The 18,103-nt window shown below is 40.7% G+C and overlaps 1 protein-coding gene across 1 annotated transcript; it reads left to right on the top strand.

Moving 5' to 3' along the window:
• Positions 1-1,629: 1,629 nt before the first annotated feature.
• fuom (fucose mutarotase) lies at positions 1,630-3,550 on the top strand. The gene is made up of 6 exons (XM_026189198.1): positions 1,630-2,015; positions 2,216-2,284; positions 2,374-2,444; positions 2,547-2,645; positions 2,744-2,817; positions 3,256-3,550. The coding sequence occupies exons 1-6, from the start codon at positions 1,931-1,933 to the stop codon at positions 3,320-3,322; spliced, it is 465 nt and encodes a 154-aa protein (XP_026044983.1). The 5' UTR covers positions 1,630-1,930; the 3' UTR covers positions 3,323-3,550.
• The last annotated feature ends 14,553 nt before the right edge of the window (positions 3,551-18,103 follow it).

Raw genomic sequence — 18,103 nt, 5'->3', positions numbered from 1 at the left:
ATGAGTCCAATACTAGCGTTGGTATCGATATTATTGATATTTGGATGCTCTTGCCACCTCTGTAAATTACTGATAAGCACTAAAAATCTCAGCAGCAAGCACGCAAGTTAAAGTTAAAAAACAACTATAAAAAAAACTATAGATAAGTTAAGAGTTAAGTTAAGAGTTCCCCATCACATATTGAGTGAGGATCTTCGGGGCCACATAAACCCACAATTTTCACTTCAAAGAAAACACCAGAACAAATTTGGTTAGTGCGCACTTTCTTTTGCCGCTCCAGTCATCAGGAGGCACCTTCTTTCTCTCTGATCTTCACACGGCGGTGCCCCATATCTCCACAAGTCCGTGTCCTAATTGATTTTTTTTATTCAATATTCCCCTGGAGCTTGCTTTCTTGTCAGCCCCTTGAAACAAACCTTTAAAAAGGAGAGGGGGGTGAAAAAAAACTGGTCTCTTCTCTCCGCGGGGAAGCACAAAAGTCCGCAGAGAGGGCCCGAAAAGAAACCTCTCTTTGAGGCTACCAAAAGGTCAAAATAATAAATGTAGACTCAATTGAGGCTCTTCGCTGACAAAGGAAGCAAAACGTTACATTTTGGCAGCGTGGACCCTCGTAGCGTGATAAACTCATTTAAAGAAGCCGGAATAAAGAGAGAGCAGCGTGGGTCCGGGGAGGGTGAAGGGGCTCTCAAGTCTGGCAGACAGGCCTGACTCCCGCAAAGGGCCTTTTCTCCAGCTCAGCAGCCCCCCAAAAACTCTTATCTTCTTAAACAGCAGTGCAGCAGTGCCAGTCATGCCCGGATATCTCCGCTTTTATGTCCGCGTTATAATCCGTTTGCATGCATTTAAATTCAGGCAGCTGCATTTAGTAAGCAAAGCAATATTTTCTCATGAGAAGTTACATACAAACTTAAAAAGTAAGGTTATAGCTAGTTAACGAAAGCAAAACATACGGATTTATATAGTCCTTTACTCGGATATAAGATAAATGCAGATCGTGGATATTTGTTTGCAAATTAAATGCGAGCAATAAAGCGCCAGTATTTCTTTGGTGCATTATTACCAGCATCTGCAAATTCAGTGTAAAAGCCCACAAGCCTGCAACTGTGACTTTACTTTTTAAAAAGCCTTTTTATATCAGCACCGGGCTGGCTCTGCGGTCATGGAAAGGATTCCTCAGCATCTTTTTTTTTCTTGTCATCCAGCTGAGAGCATTCTGGCCCAGATGAAACAAGCCGGGTGGAGTGTGGTTTTCATCGTACAAATATTTTCATTATCTCACATTCTTGGCGTCACAGATCGGGTCGGAATAACACGTTCACCGGTGTCTGCTTTGAATTATGCCCACCCAAGGGTGTCAGAAACAACACGGACCTAAGATTAATTACACCAGACTACAGGCGAACAACGCGACCCTGCTTTATAGATTCACGTAAGCACAGTGTGGTTAGATAACTTTTACTAACTGAAGCAAAAAGAAAACACAAACTATTTATAAGCTTATTTAGTATTCGTTTAAGCCACATTAGTATTTTATGCTATTATTTATTTGTTCCAAAAACTGGGCTTTCGGATTTTTGAGACTGTATTTAAAGTTTAAGAAAAGTGAGCTAACCAATCAGATTCATCAGTTTTAGCACGTGATCCGTTTACGTTCATCTAAGGAAGACTGTCAAGATAGTTGTTGCTAAAGCTACTAAACCCTTTATCCGACAAACCAACAACGAAAAATAATAAGAGTTTGAATCTTAGCTTGACGACTGAATCTTCCGCCATAACAGTTAACATTTACAACTTTAAAGTTTTTTTTTTCTTCCTAAATTGGTAATTTTATGTTTCTAGCATGTCACAAACGAAGACGGAAGTTGGCTACAGGCACTACTCTCGCGTCGCTTGAGCCGTCTCCGATTCTCCGTGTTTTGAGGCTGCAGGAATGGTCGTGCTAAGAGGAATCCCCTCTGTTTTATCACCTGAACTTCTGTATGCTCTCGCTAAAATGGGCCACGGGGATGAACTGGGTATGATAATTACACGCATACAGAGCTGCTAACAGCAGTGACCTGTATACCCTGCTTGTAGGCATGCTGCACACTGCTGTGCTAATCTGAGTTTATGTCAACACCACGTAAAAAGGATCATTAACCTGTAGCTACACGGCACAGTTACAGAGATTTTACTCACTCTTCATGAAGTCACTTACTCGTTTAATTATTTTCAGTGCTTGCTGATGCTAATTTCCCAGCATCTTCTATTTGTGCATGTGGCCCAAAGGAGATAAGGGCTGATGGTATGTAAATACACCTGCCTATAAAAAAAATGTGTGTGTGTGTGTGTCCTTCAAGTTTAGCTTTCAGACTGTGTCTAACCTTAATGCAGGGTTGGGGATCCCACGGCTTATGGAGGCTGTTTTGAAGCTTTTGCCCCTGGACACCTATGTCCCCTCTCCGGTACTGAGCTAAAGCATCTGCATAGACATTCTGTCGTTTTTGTGCCTGACTGTTTAATATTTAGTTTATATAATGTAAAATCTGTGCTGCATGCTTTCACAGGCTGCAGTTATGGATCTAGTAGATAGTGACAAGCAGAGAGGTTTAGCTGTGCCTGTGTGGGACACCTACGAACAGCTCTTGAGCCAGGCAGGCTCTCAGGTAAGACAGCCCTTTCACCCTGTTATTAAGTGAAACAAAATGAGTGTGTGTTCATTTGATTTGTGACTCTCTGTGTGCTGATTTCTGTTTATATACAGGTTTCTCTTGAGAAGGTGGAAAGGTTTGCTTTCTATGAACGAGCCAAGAAGGCCTACGCTGTTGTGGCAACAGGGTTGGTGTATTTTCTCTGCCTTCATTTGAGTCTAGGTTCAGCTAGATTGAGTTGCATTGCTAAAAGTGCACTTCTGTGTTTCAAAATCAAGTGTAGAAATGGTTCCGTTTGTAAAAAAGAAAGAAAAAGATGTTCCGTGCTAGAAATCGTTCTCATGATTTATCTGTCAGTTGTTGTTGTTTTTCTTTTTGTTTTTTTCATATATTAGCAAACCTACAGCATCATGAATCAAGAAGTGTCTCATCTCAATAATCAGACTGTTGCACTGATTTTAATCGCTTCATTGTCATGAACAAATCTGGATATCATTGCAGAGGCCTGGAGCTAGTTTAATTATGGAGATTATGGTCTGCACACTAAAGTTTAAAATCAACACAAAAGGCTTTTTTCTTTTTCTTTCTTTCTTTTTTTACATTGTGTCTTTATGATTTTCCTCAGGGAGACAGCTCTGTATGGTAACCTGATACTGAAGAAGGGGGTCATCCCTGCTGAGCAGCTACAGTGACACGCACACACACATTTTGAACACATTTGATGATTTCAGTTTATATTTTTCTGTTGTTCTGTGATATTAGGCACTAATTGAATTCTTTACAGTCAAAATCATCATATTTTGTGAATTCATATGCATTTTTTTCAAATCTGTAATCACTGCTGTAAATACAATCTATATTTTTATAACTGATTTCTGCATTATGTTTATATCAATAAATAAATGAAACACAGTCTCTGATGGGAGTGTTTACAGTATCTTTATCATCAAGATGCATATGAGCGACACAGATTTAGGTGTTCTTGCTTAGTGAAGCTTTAAGGCAGTGTAATTGAATCAAATGAAGCTCTTGATTTTTTTTTTTTTTTACTCAGTTGCAGCTACATGAACTTAAATGATAAAGAGCTGAGTTGTTGGAAGATCAGCGATGGTAGATCATATCCAAATCTTCCTCTGGCTCAGTGTGCTTCTGAGGTGGAAAATTGACAGGATTGGCAGCTCTGATGTTGTCCTGGTGAAAGACCGGCCTGACTGGTTCTTTGTGGTAGACAGCATCCATGTCCTCCTCAGGCTCAAGGTGAACCCTGGCCTGAATTTTAACCGCCATCTGAGGTATCACCGGCTCAGCCTGGACAACAGGGGGGACATCCAAGTTTTGGTTTCGACCTCGGAGGAGATTACCCGTTGAGGGATGGTACAGCTCATCCAGATCTTCCTCAGCCTTCAGATATTTTTTCTCCTGTCCGCTGCCTCTCATACTCTTCCAGATCTTCATGTTGGGGTCAATATCATAGTGGGTCCTATCCATATCCTCAGGAGGCTCAACTGCCACTGCCCAGGCTGGCCTACCTCTCTCATCTATAGACCTGAAATGAGTATCACACACCATTTGTTTTTATCAGCCTAAGCAAACATGAGAACCTTTCTTTTAGTTTAAGAAACTTCAACTCACATGACAGCTTTCTGGAAGACTTCATCTGAAAGTTTATTCTGAGAGAAGAGCACAAATAATACAGGATTACGATTCAAATAAATACTATTAACCATAAAAACATGTTTAAAAGTAACAGTAAAGCTGATTTATTTCAATGTAATATAAGACTGGAAGTAATATATACATACCCAAGGCTTTGCTGTGATGCCAAGTATCAGCGAAACACAGACGATTAGAGAAATCCTACCAGGGGAACCAATTTAGGTTAATTGCTAGAGTTCTACTTCATAAACACAGATCCCTGTCAACTTACAAAAACAACTCATCTAATCTATAAGCATTAAAAACCAGCTAAATCTTTGAAGAGATTTCTCACCTGAACATGGTGCGTCTTCGTGCTGGCAGCTCAGTGTTTGGAACAAGATTGCCTTTTGATCACCTGCTACTGAAACGAAGGACCAAAGATCTATCTATAAACCTGCTGTCCCGACCTTTGTATCCTCCAAGTGCAGGCTGTAAGTAACTTATCATTTCTAATCTCGCCTGTGTTTTGTGTTGGTGCCATTAAAATTCCTCTTTCTGTCAAAGTGTCAAAGTACACTCCACGTAACTGAGCAGAACATGTCAAATATAAAATGTCTTTCTTATTTATATCATCCTATATTTTTCTTTGTTTTAATTTATCACAGTTATGCAAACACAGCTAAAATATGTAATAAATATACAATATTGTAATTACATTTGATGCAATTATCTCCCTTATCAAGGCTGTAAAGTTCCTTGTCTTTATTACTGAGAGTAAGAGATAAACTTTATTATCATGCAGCAGTAGTTTCTCCAAGCTCTATACGACGACGGTATCTAACCTCAGTAACTATTGTATACATGGCTGTATATATGTCAGCTAGTTAGCAGCAAGCACCAGTGGATTATCCTTTCTTTCTGTGCTTGGTTACATTTGCAGCATTGTATTAAACTGCAGTTTTCTATCTGAATATCATATCTTCACTGGTGATGAGTTCGGAGCTCATCTGCTGTCATTGTGTGCAGAAAGACGGTAACAAATCACACACATATTCATCTATAAAATCATTCTCCGTGAACTGCAAGCACATTTTACCACTGGTAGTTTTAACTCAATACACTCACACAGTTGCACACTGCATTTTCCACAGAGTTTGGTTTTCCTGCTCTCTGTTTTAATAATCTTTTTATTACATATTTTCACCGTTTCTCTCTCATTGGGTTTAATGCCCTGCTGTGTATCACAACTGTGTAACATCAGGAATTGTTCACTGAAATATCTCAACTATTCTGAGAACTGTCATGAAGTGCTGTGAAGATATTTATGATCCTCTGCTGATGAAGCCTAATGACTAGCACCACCACCAGGTTGACATGTAGTTTTGATTGAAATGTCTCCACAGTGGCATGCACTGCCATAAAATCTGATAATCTTTGCAATGATGTGATCCCTTTCCTGACATTTGCTGTAAGGAGATCAGGTTCTATTTGAGTTTGTCCAATATTTTGGTTTATTCCTGTAAAACAATGACATCCACCTCATGCTAAGCCCTGTTTTGTGTTCATCTCATATATTACATTGGTAAGTATACAGTAATTAGGGTACAACGAGACTCTTGAGCATTCTGCATGTCTTTCAAATAATTATTCTTACACACATATAGACCTGATTTACTTGTCTGTCCTTTTTTGTGTTCAACTTACAGGCATGAGAGTCAAAGTGCGATGAGTTGATTTTCTGGTCTGATATCACGCCAATAATGCATCTATAAATGTGCAGATAAATTATTGTATTTTCATTCATCGGTTGAACTTAATTAGCTCAGATTTGTTCTCATATTGAAAACATTCTGCGTGCTATAAACATTCCCCTTCTATTAGGGATTATGAATTTAAGATTTCAGCTACGTCACTTAGGCTGACTGTAAATAAGAAGGACAGGCAACCTAATCCTAAGACTAGTTTGTAAGCTCAAAAAACACAGTGACTTGAGCTCAGCTTCCATCTTTTGAGAAAAATCTTAAGATAAGAGACCTCATCTTCCTTTTTCCTTAGAATTCCTCTATTGTTATCTGCCTGGGTGCAAAACATCTGTAGATGATGTACAGCTGCTAAGATCATGCATGAATTTTGAATAAACTGAGGGGACGTGTTTCCTGCATCCCCTAAAAATCTACACTTACTTACTTATAGGCTATAAGATACAATAATACACAATAGCCTTTTTGAATACGTGTATATCACTGCAGGACCCACAATCCAAATACTGGTCCTACTTTAAATCCTGAGTGTGGATTTTACATTACACATATGTAAAATCAAGTTTGACATATGTATAATGTTACAGTGCCACAAAGCAAAAAAAATGCACACACTTCCCATACCAGGCTTACTTTCATGAGAACTTACCCAGATTCAGACGGAGTCCTATTGTGTACAGCTTTAATCATTTAAACAGACTAATCACCCTTCACATGCACATCCATGTGGACAGATTGGAGGCAGATGATAGGTCTGTGATCTTAGTGCCAGGCACCACAGACACTGAATCATCTATGAGTTTGTCAGCTCTTCATGCCAACATCTTATCATACTGCAAAACTGCGTCGGAATAAAACATTCATTCATTCATGTTTGATGCACAGACTGAGTTGTTTACATTACAACTCAATTCTGAATTGCTGCTTTCTGATATGCAAACTCTGGGATTTATGTTAAACATCTGTAAGTTGAAGCATACAACCATAATTTTCCTCAATCAGCTTACCCCTGAGGAATATAAGTTCATTTCAGCTCAGTGTTTTAGCATTTCTGGCAGTGCCTCCGTCAAACTGCTGTCGTGTCTCTTCGCTAAATGTCTTTCACTGTTCATCATGGCAGCAGGGGACCCATTAAGTTAACCCAAGTTAATATTTTCTCATGCCAACAGGATTCAGTGTAATGTACAGGAGCTGTAAGATACAACACAAACTTCCTGTTCGGTTTAGGGGACGGCTCCAGCATGTCGGCAGTCTCGATCAGATTCATGTGTCCAATATTACGAGACAGTCTGGCTTGACTCGCCCCCGCTGAGTGGTCTGCTTCTTTACTAAAACACGCCTTAAGCAAGCAAATACCAGACATCTTTGGAGGCACTTATTGTAAATCTGCCTTTAAAAATAGTTTAAAACCTCCTAAAATAAACTAAACAGGAAGAAATGACTGCTCTAACCGTATGCTGAAAAACATTATGCTGTTGTGTTAAAGAGAAATCTACTAAAGTGAAGGTAAGTCATTAAGAAGGCACTCTTTTCCTACTGTTGTCTTTTGACAAAAAACAAAGCCACATTATGTTTGCACCAACAAGTTGATTTCCAAAGAGATATTAACCAAAATCTGTCCTATCACAGCATGGTGGAAAAGGTGTTCTGAAAAAATTAAGGAAACATATCAAGAAGAAGACAAAAGGAGACGTGGCAGGCCTACAAAAAAAATGTCTACGGCAGATAAAAACATGGTGTCAGGCTCTGTTTTGGGGCTGCATCTCACCCAGTGGTGTTGGGGATGTTTCCAAAATTGATTGAATTATGAACACAGAAAAGGGCCATCAGATTTTGATCTACCATGCAATATCATCTGGAAAGAATCTGATTGGCAACTGCTTTGTTTTTCAGCATAACAATGATCCCAAACAAACTGCCAATGCAGTAAAAGTATACCTGAATAGAAAAGCGCACAGTGGAACACACAGTCATGGTCTACATATGCATGTTAGAGTAAATAGCATTTTTCATGGTCCAAGCTAAACAAAAATAAATAATGATGACAGATCTTTGGACAGTACAGCAGATAAAGATATATTATCATTTTTGGATAGTAAATGTGAAGCTACTAGGAGATGGTCTAACTTAGCATGAAGACTAAAGAGAGAGTAAAACCACCTACTTGGTTTTTCCTTGTTAATACACAAACTGTTTTACTTAGAACAACTTTAAGTATGCATGCTATGATAACCTAGCTGTACTCATCTGGACCATGGTGCTAATAAGAATTTACTATTCCTTTAGATAAGATCTGGTCTTTGCAAAGATAAACATGAAAGAGATTGTGATTTTCAGAATATATCGACCATTTGTAAATAGCGGACATTACTCATGTATAGTTTTGGGCTTTTTATGGGCATGTTTGGGCATGTTTATGATCAGACATTAAGGCCTGCACATGTGATCTCATAGAAACCACACCTTAAGACATCCAAAGGAGTCTTGAAGGTGAGCTCTGATGAATATAGTGCGATGCAGCTCTTATCCATCTGCCCCTTATTCCCTGCACATACACATCAAACATCTCTACATGAAACCCAGAGGCAACCAGCAATGGACCGACCACAGGACAGTGCTCTCTGAACTTCTAACAGTCCCGCAGGTTTAAAAATAATCTGATCCTTTGTATGAGTAAGTGGTGCATCACTCAACCCATCTAGGTGCTGCAGTGCTTTTAATCTGTGTTTTGAACTGAAGTTTACAATCAGTGGGATTAGCTGAAAAGTTAAGGGAGGTTGTTTTTCAGAGCAACACTTAATGTAAATCTGTGTGGCAAAAATGTGTGAGCTTTGAATTATATGCATATATTTCTAAGTCATTTATTTTAAAACATGCAAAAAGAATTATGCAATTAAAAGGAATAGTAGCTAAAAAAAAAACCCAACTACCTTTGTAAAACAACAAACTATCAGCAGCAACTGAGGCTAATTTTTTTTACAGACTAACTAATTCCATGTGCTTTTCATGTTGATGCATAATAAGATATCCAGTGTGGAATATTTTGACCCTATCAAAATGAATTTTTATTGGTATTCTCTGATAGTGAACTCTCAGGGTTGCTCCCCTGCATTTCATTCTGTAACCACTTTCTTTCTCTCCATGCTCAAAGAAAAGCAGTTATTATTCAGTAAAACCAGAAGTGTCATGGTCCCTGTGCCTCACCAGCTGATTCTGTATTAGGCAACATGTTTTCTCTCTCTCTCTCTCTCTCCTGCCGGGGCGATGCTCATTGTGGGCTCCCGCCCCTGGCCCACGCACCTGCTGCCGATCGGGATAATCACAAGGCCGATTTAAGACAGCAGCACTGTGTCACTCGTCGCTGGATCGTTGAGTTATCAGCGTCAGTCGCTCAGTAGATTGTAAATAAGGATCTGTGAGTTCGTTCCGTCTGTTCGCCTCTAACTATAATCTCTGTGTACAGATCTATCCCGGACCTTTCCCTGCCTGCCTGTCATCCCGTGGACGAGTGAGTGGATGGTGTTTCCCCAGTGTGGGGAGTGAAGAGAGAGAGCCTTTGGAGGACGTCAGATTCCCGTCTTTTCCCTCACATACCCTGGACCCCCCTCCCCTCCCTCCAGCACTTTGTAAATAGCATCACCTGGTGTCGTTGTGTAAATAAAATCTGTAAATCCTGTAAGGAGTCCCGGTCTGCGCCTGAGTCCGTTAACTGAAACCTGACAAGAAGTCTCATCGAAATTGTGAAATCCACATCATTTTTCATTTTGATAAAATAATAACTGCACATAACCTTGTACTTTACCTGCATTTGTGCAATAAAGAACTTCATGTTGAAGCAAAACCAGCATAAAAGATGTTTAAATGCTGGTTTCTTCTGCCAAGCGCATGATTGTTTTCCTCTTCCTGTCACTCAGAGATGTATTAATGTGCGAGTATGTGAATGACAAGCATTTAAGTAAATGTAAAAGCAACAGTGAAGACCAGAGCGAATGGGAGTTGTCAGTAAGCAAAGGCTGATGCCAATAAACTGAAACACACAGTCACACAGTGTTTTTGCACAAAATGCTACAAGCGAGCCAAGAATAAATTGCCTGTCTGTAACTGTTTAAACGCAGCATTAAGTCATGATTTATTCCCGTAATTCTGGGATAGAAAACATGCTGCAAATGTTGCAGCCTGCAGCAATTTACGAGGGAAACCACCAAAATGAATATTTGACAAAACTCCCATTTTAAATTAAATGATCATTGCATCATGCAGCTTAATGTTTGACTCACTTGTTGCATGACTTGTATAAGTGTGTATATAAGACTACTGCATGCAGGAATGATGCATAGCATAGCTAGAAAGATCAATATATCATTCCAGCTTTTAGTCCTGGCTCCGCCCTGAAACCAATAACAGCCCATTACCACTTAGACTTTCGTGAATGCAGCTGTCATGTTTCTACTTGACTCAAAGTGGCATCTTCATCAAGATGTCTTCACTGCTGAAGAAACAAATAGGGAACACAAGATTTAACAGGTGGCAATCAGCTGGAGACATCAGACTCCACACTAGACCTCAGCACATTATGTATCGCTGTTTGAAAGCAAATGGAAACAGAAAAGTCACTCTCCCTGCCCACACTAAAACAATCATCAGCACCAAAACCTCATCATCAGCGTCATTACTATAAGTAAATCCCATAAAGGTTGTCCCGGAGCGCAGGGCTGTATTTGAGGCTAACCACCCCTCTGTCTTTACACGCAGCCTTCCGTCATATCCCCCCGCATTCACAACATTTAGGAAAGCTGGGGTTTTCTAAATAACTAAAATTAACTCAATGATCTACAATTAACTTAATTGATGCTTCACCAACACTCATTAAACACACATCAGACATCTCACGGCGGATTTTTCTTGCACGAATTACAGGGTTGGGGGAAGGACCTCCATGGAAGAGGGGAGGCGAATGTGAAGTGTAGTGACGGGTTGGGTGAACGGGAAAAGGGGTGGGGGGGGGGGGGGAGTTATGAAGAATTAGCCACCCATCTGTGTAACAGTTACACAAGCATTATTTCTTTGACACTGCCTTTAACATTGTGAGTGCTTAATAAACCATTTCCTCATGATCAGATGGGATTTCATTTTTTTTTTTGTAACCAGAGCCAGTCAGTCTGGGGCCCTGATCCACCTGACTATCTGGCTCCACAGGTAATGCCTGAAACTGTTTTCCAGCAACAATAGGACTGACGACAGTTGAGGTAGACAAGGGGAGATGCACCAGAATCTGCACAGCTCCACAGAAGACAAACAAAACAATCTGTTATGTAACTGATGACAGAAGAGTGGGCAGCTCATTGTTCAGGAGGAGACGCAGAGGAATGGCTAAACTCTTTTTGTCCAGGGCAGGTAATCTGAAAAGCTGATCTGACCATCTGCATGAAAGATGTCCTTAGCTGTGCCAGCTGCCTGTGCTGACTCAGAACCATCACATTGCTGGGACAATGTGTGTCACCTCCATGAAAATAATAGACTATAATGAGAAGGAAATCTCAGGTGGTCTTTCTGTTTTTCTCTCTCACACAGCCACGCACGTACACCCTCCTCCTCCTTCCCTCAATCACACCCCTCACAAACTCAGTAAACATATGGGAGCTGTTAAACTAAGTTTAATGGCTATTTACTGTGTTTTGTGCGCTTCTCATTAAAGAGATTTTCCACTCAAAGAGAACTAATGTTTTGGAAAACACATCATGCCAACACTTGGCACATCTGGCTTATTTCGGTAATTAAGAAACCGACCTTCTAACGAAAGAAAGAAAAAAAAAGGGGGGGAAACAGAAACCGTAAGTAAGGACATTCAGTTTCAGGTTCACAGCTGTTATCTTTACCTAGCATTAGATTTACTTTAAACATGTGGTAATGACTTCAGGACAGCTATAGTCACCTTTTAAGTCGATATGTCCAGCACTCACTGACTCAGTCATTCTACTTTTAGCTCAACAAATATGTGATAAATAATCTGCCATGTCCAGCCACTACTTGCTAACAAATGGTAACATCTGGACTGAAAAATGAAGCCAGCAGAATTGATAAAAACTGCAGTTTTTCTGATTTTTGTTGAGGCTAGAGCTAAAATCAGCTCCATAGACACCTACAGCAAAATGCTCAATTCTGTAAATATTGTAAAAATAAAACTGTTTAGCCTTTTTTTAATAGTAAGAGTTTGGTGTCTTTAGCAAATTTTCTCCTTTCATGAGCAGTATTTTTAGCTCCTTACACTTAATTAAGGCCTAAAGTGATCATTATTAGGGGGTGTTTTCACTCACGTGCGAATGTCAGCACAGGTGCTAACTGACTGCTAGAGTTTGCCAACCTCGACTTCGACTGTGTGCTGCTTGGAGCAATTTAATGCAATTGTCTACCATAATAATGTCAAACAGCCTGTAGTTAATGGTAATATCAGCCACTGTAATGGTCTCTTTTCCAGTTTTGGTGGAGGGGGAGTCTAATATTGTATTTGTTATTTATGTGTCTGCAGGCATTCAGTGTACGGTTACCTTGGTAACCAGGCTTGCTTGCAATAGCTGTTAATTTAGCAATCCACCCACTCAACCAAATCAAGCTGGCAAAGGCCAAAATGCCACTGCCTCAAAACAGATCTTCATGGAACTTTTGCCCATCATTTAGATACAGTCTAAAGTTGCTACCTGTGTTTCCTACCATTTAGAAGCAAACAGAGATTTTTCTTATGCCAGTGAAAGTTGTACATCAAGCTCAGATTCCACTCAAGGGTTGTTTTCCACTACTGGTGACCTCAGGAGCAATCGTGGTATTCATAAATAAAAATAAAACAAACTTATTATAGATGCTTTAGCAATCAAGAGGCCCACACAATGCAATTTAAAGACATCTCCTCTTCCAGCTTGCATTGTTATGTGAAAGCAGAGATCATTCATGCCAGAACATTAAAAGGCCTTGAGAGCTGAGTATCAACCATGAAACACAAAAGCCTCGCCCCCTCCCCTTCTACCCCTGTTCCAGTCGCTGAATGACTCCTCACTGGAGTCCACTGCAGCCCTAGCTGCCAGCTGGAATACCCCTAACCTTTAACCTCTGACCTCCAGCCCCACAGAATTTATCACAGAGCCATCAGAGAATGAACTCAGTGGGGAGCACATCCTTGTTGAAAACGTTGTCAGGAGGTGAAGGGCGTACAGTTGTTAACAGAGATTAAAGGTGTTCCAGATGTTTATTACGCTGCCCTCACCACTGTATATTTAATCCAGAAATCCTCTCTGTGTCTGTCACATGGGTCTGAATTTGCGTGTATCTGATGTTGCGTGTCATGACCTAATCTGTGCCGATGCTCCCGGGTTAAGGAAAGGATCCTGCTGTTCCTTGATGGAAAGCCTTCTGCTACAGAAAGATCCAGTTACAAGAGCACCGCGCTTTCATCCTTATTAAAGAAACATGTGCCCGCTCTGAGCAGTTATGTCAGTGGATGAAACTTTGTATGCTTTCGACTTTTATGTTTTTTCCCTGAGAACATTTTACACAAATATGGTCGGTGCAAACACCCACAAGAAGAAATATCCATCTTAGCCTATGAGAATATTTAAAAGTTAATACAAGAGGGCTATTAGTGAAAGTGTTTCTAACAGTAGTGATTTCCCCAGTGATGTAGAAGGTCAAGGTGATTCAGTTAATCAGCATCCATCACTTACAGCTAACTAGAGCGCTACTTTCTGCTTAAGTCTTTAGAGAGATCAATTTTTTCTTAAGTGTGAGTATTTAATAAAGTATTAATTTCATCAATATATATATATACTTTTTCCTTTTTATTTTGTTTATTTTATTATTGCATTTTTTTTTAACTGTATCACAAAGACAATCTGTGATCAGATTTGAGGAATCTTGCACATGCAATGCATTACTGCACTGCATTGCTCACCCTCTGTATCTTTTATAGTAGGCTCCATTCATTTAAAAGTGCGCAAAGTTGCTCATTACACATCATTCAGTAAACTCTCGCCACAGTCAGACGATGTGAGTCAGACCTCCGATTCGACTCCACCAGTAGACGTTCACTTGACAGTGATGACTGCCTCCTTGATGTCTATCTCTGTAGTTCGCAGCCACCGTGCTCCCTGACCTCGGCTCCCAGACCCCGGTTTGTTCCCACGCTGTGCCCTGTGGAAAGTCTGGCTCCAGCCTTTTCAAACCATAATTGCATACCTGTAGAACGCAGACAACAGCAGAGCAAATACAGACACAGCTAAAAGGGAACGAGGTTACCAGCAGAGATATGTGATAGCTTTCTGACACGTACTTTCTGCTGTATTTAACTCATCTTACAGGTCAGCGCTGTAAATAAGGCACTGATTCTTGCACCAGTTACTCCAAATTCCACCAGGCCAACACATATAACAGCTCACTGTTGCACATGTAACAGATAAGATTTTTGCTGTTGGACATGTTTAACTAATGCAAATGAAAGTAGCTACAGATAGTGTATAGTCAAACAGTCTGGGGGCAGATATGGGGGGTAGTACTATGGAAAGAAGTGCAGATGCCATACAAGAAGACATGCTGCATTGTTGTTTATGCTCTTTTATGTTACATTGCTGAAGATAAGATTATGCAAGTTATACGAAGCTGCAAAAAGCTACCAAAAAAAGCCTTTTCTGTTCCATTTATTAAAATTTTATTCACTGTTTAATCTTGTGAAGTAAATTAAAATATCTTTTTTTTCATGGTGTCTTTCTCACAGTGAATCACATGAAATGATGTGGAAAAGGTCTAAGCTAGAGAACTCAAACAAGCCTTTAATAGGTAGCCCGAGCAGAGTTAAGGGCTGCAGACGTGCTGTGCGTACTGGTCTGCAGCCAGTCAACGGGAACTTTAAGTGGATTTTGTGAGCCAAATTTTGCATGTCATATCAGCATAAGTTACAGCAGTAAAATTGTGTTCCACAGCATGCGGTACACCTCTGGCTCACAATATTTTTATCTAAATGGGGCACAAACTCTCTGCAGTTAGTTCATAAAATAGAATTGCATATATTCAGAGATCTGACACAAGAAATTAACTGGAGAGATTAAACGCAGAAGTCAGAGCTTAATAAACTCACACAACAGTGATGTTCACTGTATCCTAACACAAGACAAATCTCACAAAAGAGGGTTTAAGTTACATTGTTGGTTTACATAGCCCTCTGAACTTATCCCTGAGGAAAGACATGTTCCAGAATGGGATTTAACTAATGTCTCTAAATCACTCCCAGCTGGCCTGACTGCAGGAAATGTTTCTTTCTTCTCAAAAACTCCAAGTAAATGCTACATGAAGTATGGTGCATTCATTAGTGTGTCTTTCTTCAGAACTTACACTGAACTGTCTGTCCTGGATGTCATAGCATTTAACGCCTTCCAAGGCCGTGGTCACAGCCTGTCTCTGTCAGTGTGGTTGGCCCTCTGCAGTGCCATGAGCACGCCCCCATTCACTGCTTAACCTTTCAAAAGTGGTCAACTAACTTCAGAAGGAAAAAAAAATCCCAGCAGTTTAGTGTAGAGTCAAACAGCCCGGGGCCAGCAATAACAGAGTGGAACTGATTAGAGGAGGAGAAGGAAGGAGGGAGAAAGAGGAAAACAAGAGAGTAAAATGAGACAGGGACTGATAGCATCTTCTTAACCAACGTAATTACATTAGACAGTTAAAGGCTTCAGACTGCGGCGTGTTTAAAATCTCATGTGAAATGTAAACAATAGCAAAAGATGATGCTGTAGAAATATTTCCTTAATTTGGACTACAAGTTTGTGTTATGGGCATAATTAAAATAACAATAAATGTATCTAAATCTGCCTACTTACTTAATCTTACTGCTTGTAATCATGAATTATTCTAAAGGAAAGCCTGTAATGAAACTGAGTACTTTGCACAGATTCATAGAGAGGCAATGCGATCTAGGCAAAAAAGAGAGCTCTGTGAGATCAAAAAATTAGCCTAAGAGATCTTATTTGTTGCTTGTTTATTGGATTTTTTGCATGGTCTTTTCCTCTCCTTTAGTGCTCCTGTTTAGCCCTTTGCTTTTAAACGCTCAGTCCACTTCTCACCATCGCCAACTTTTCATATGTCAGTGAAAGCTGTTGCTAATAAAAGTTAGAGAGCAAACTATGAACAGGAGGTGCAAGTGAGAGGAGGGAGGCACATTCTTTCTTGTCTGCTTTGCCCTTGGCAAAAGGGAGTCCACAGTGCTCTGGGACAGGACTGAAGGGGAGGAAGGGGGTTAAGAGAGGGGAGGTGGGCATAGGAGTGTCACCTCCATCACCCCAGGACATGGAAAAAACATTCAGTTTCATCAAACTTCAAAAGAACAGCAATTACATAGGAGACACGGGATGGCAGGGCATCCCTGCACGGCGGTGGCAAAGCTGCGGGGAAAGAACCACGCCTTCAGAAACTTAAAAAGAGGGGACTCATCCCAGCCTCTCTTCTCTCATCACCTCTCCTCGACATGGCTATAAGCAACACTAAAGCAGCACCCCAATAGCTCATCTCCATCTTCTCTGTGTCCAGAGAAGGCGGCCATTGTGTGCCCGTTCCTCTTTCCCCAAGTCAGTTTCCTATTGAGGCTCTGAAAAGGCCTTTGAGGGGCCCTGTTTTGGCTGTGCAGCTCACCTGCAGAGGGGAAACTATGGGTCTATTCTAAAGCCCAGCAGCTGCCAGGGCAGAGAGGCTGGCACCCAGTGGGAGAGAGAATAGTGGCCGCAGAGTCTTTCAATATGAAGCCACTTAGTAACAGAAGGCATGTGCCAAGCTTGCAAAGCCAGAATGAAGAGTCATCCTTTGGAGTTCACCAAATATCAGAGAAGAATTAGACCCATCTCCTTTTTGCTCGCTTTTGCCATTATCCACTACGTCCTAACTTTTTCTTGCCTTGCTGTTTATAGAATAATAATCCACAGGTAGCAGGAGAAAGAGAGCCGGGGTGCAGCAGACTAGAGGTGAGTAGGTTTATTTGGAAAATGCAGATCAACAGGTGGGACAGTGGAGTAAGAAAAACAGCTACATTGGTAAATGCATGAGACAACAGGGCTACCAAACAGCTCTGAAAGGCTGAATTTCCTTGCCCTGTGACAGATCGAGCTATGATACCGCTGTGAAGATCCCAGCGGCTGCGGTCCTGTGAAGAAGCCTTCACCACACAAAGCCCCTTTTCTGTCAGCAGGCTAGCTCCCACACTGGCGCTAATTTACGATGCCCTCACAGCAATTTCCACAGTCAGAGAAGTTCAATTGTGTTTTCCAGCTCATTAAGCATCAGCACAACAAAGCTTTCATCTTCTCCTTCATCTACTTCATCCCACTCTTCACTCCCCACATTTATCCTGCTGTCAGCTAATCTGCCTCTTTCACCGAGCATCCAACCTAAAGGGCGCAGGTAAAATAGGCATCTGTATTTACTGCTATTTGTCTATGCCCTTGAGTTTTGTTAGTTTAAAGCACGGCCGCAACTCTAAAGACTCCCCTCATACTTGCGAAGGGAGAATTTAATGGTTGTTGATTCAGGGGCCTCCGCTGTGCCCTCCCATCCCTTTCAGAGCTTCATGAGACGACGTGGACTCTATTGTAATCTCAGAAGAATCAGCTTGGCTTATTTGTTCAGGCTGTCACTGCACTGAGATCACAAACACACACTCAAATTCCAGTTAGTGCACTAAATATCTTTTAACTAAACTATATTTTTATGTGTGATCTGTACTGGCAGGAGACTGCTGAAGTACAGTAGTGGCATTTTTCTTAAAGTTAGAGAGGCACACACGTGACCAGATAGCGAGAGCAAATGGCACAAAAGAGGCCCCGAGTAATGGCTAGCATCACATTTCACCTGAATTTTGAAATGTAATCATTTACTCTCATAATCAAAATATATACAGTGCTGTGCAAAAGTCTTGAGCCGCCTCTAATCCAAATCATATAAAGCAAATACAGAGTTTTAAACAATTCTAACAGTCAATATTTGGTTGACCACCTTTATTCTTCAGCAGAGCTAGAACTCTCTTAGACAAGCTTTCTAGTCATTTCTTTGAGT

This window comes from Astatotilapia calliptera, chromosome 13 (genome assembly GCF_900246225.1).
Source record: "Astatotilapia calliptera chromosome 13, fAstCal1.2, whole genome shotgun sequence".
NCBI classification, from domain to species: Eukaryota; Metazoa; Chordata; class Actinopteri; order Cichliformes; family Cichlidae; genus Astatotilapia; species Astatotilapia calliptera.
This window is presented reverse-complemented; position numbering and strand designations above follow the sequence as displayed.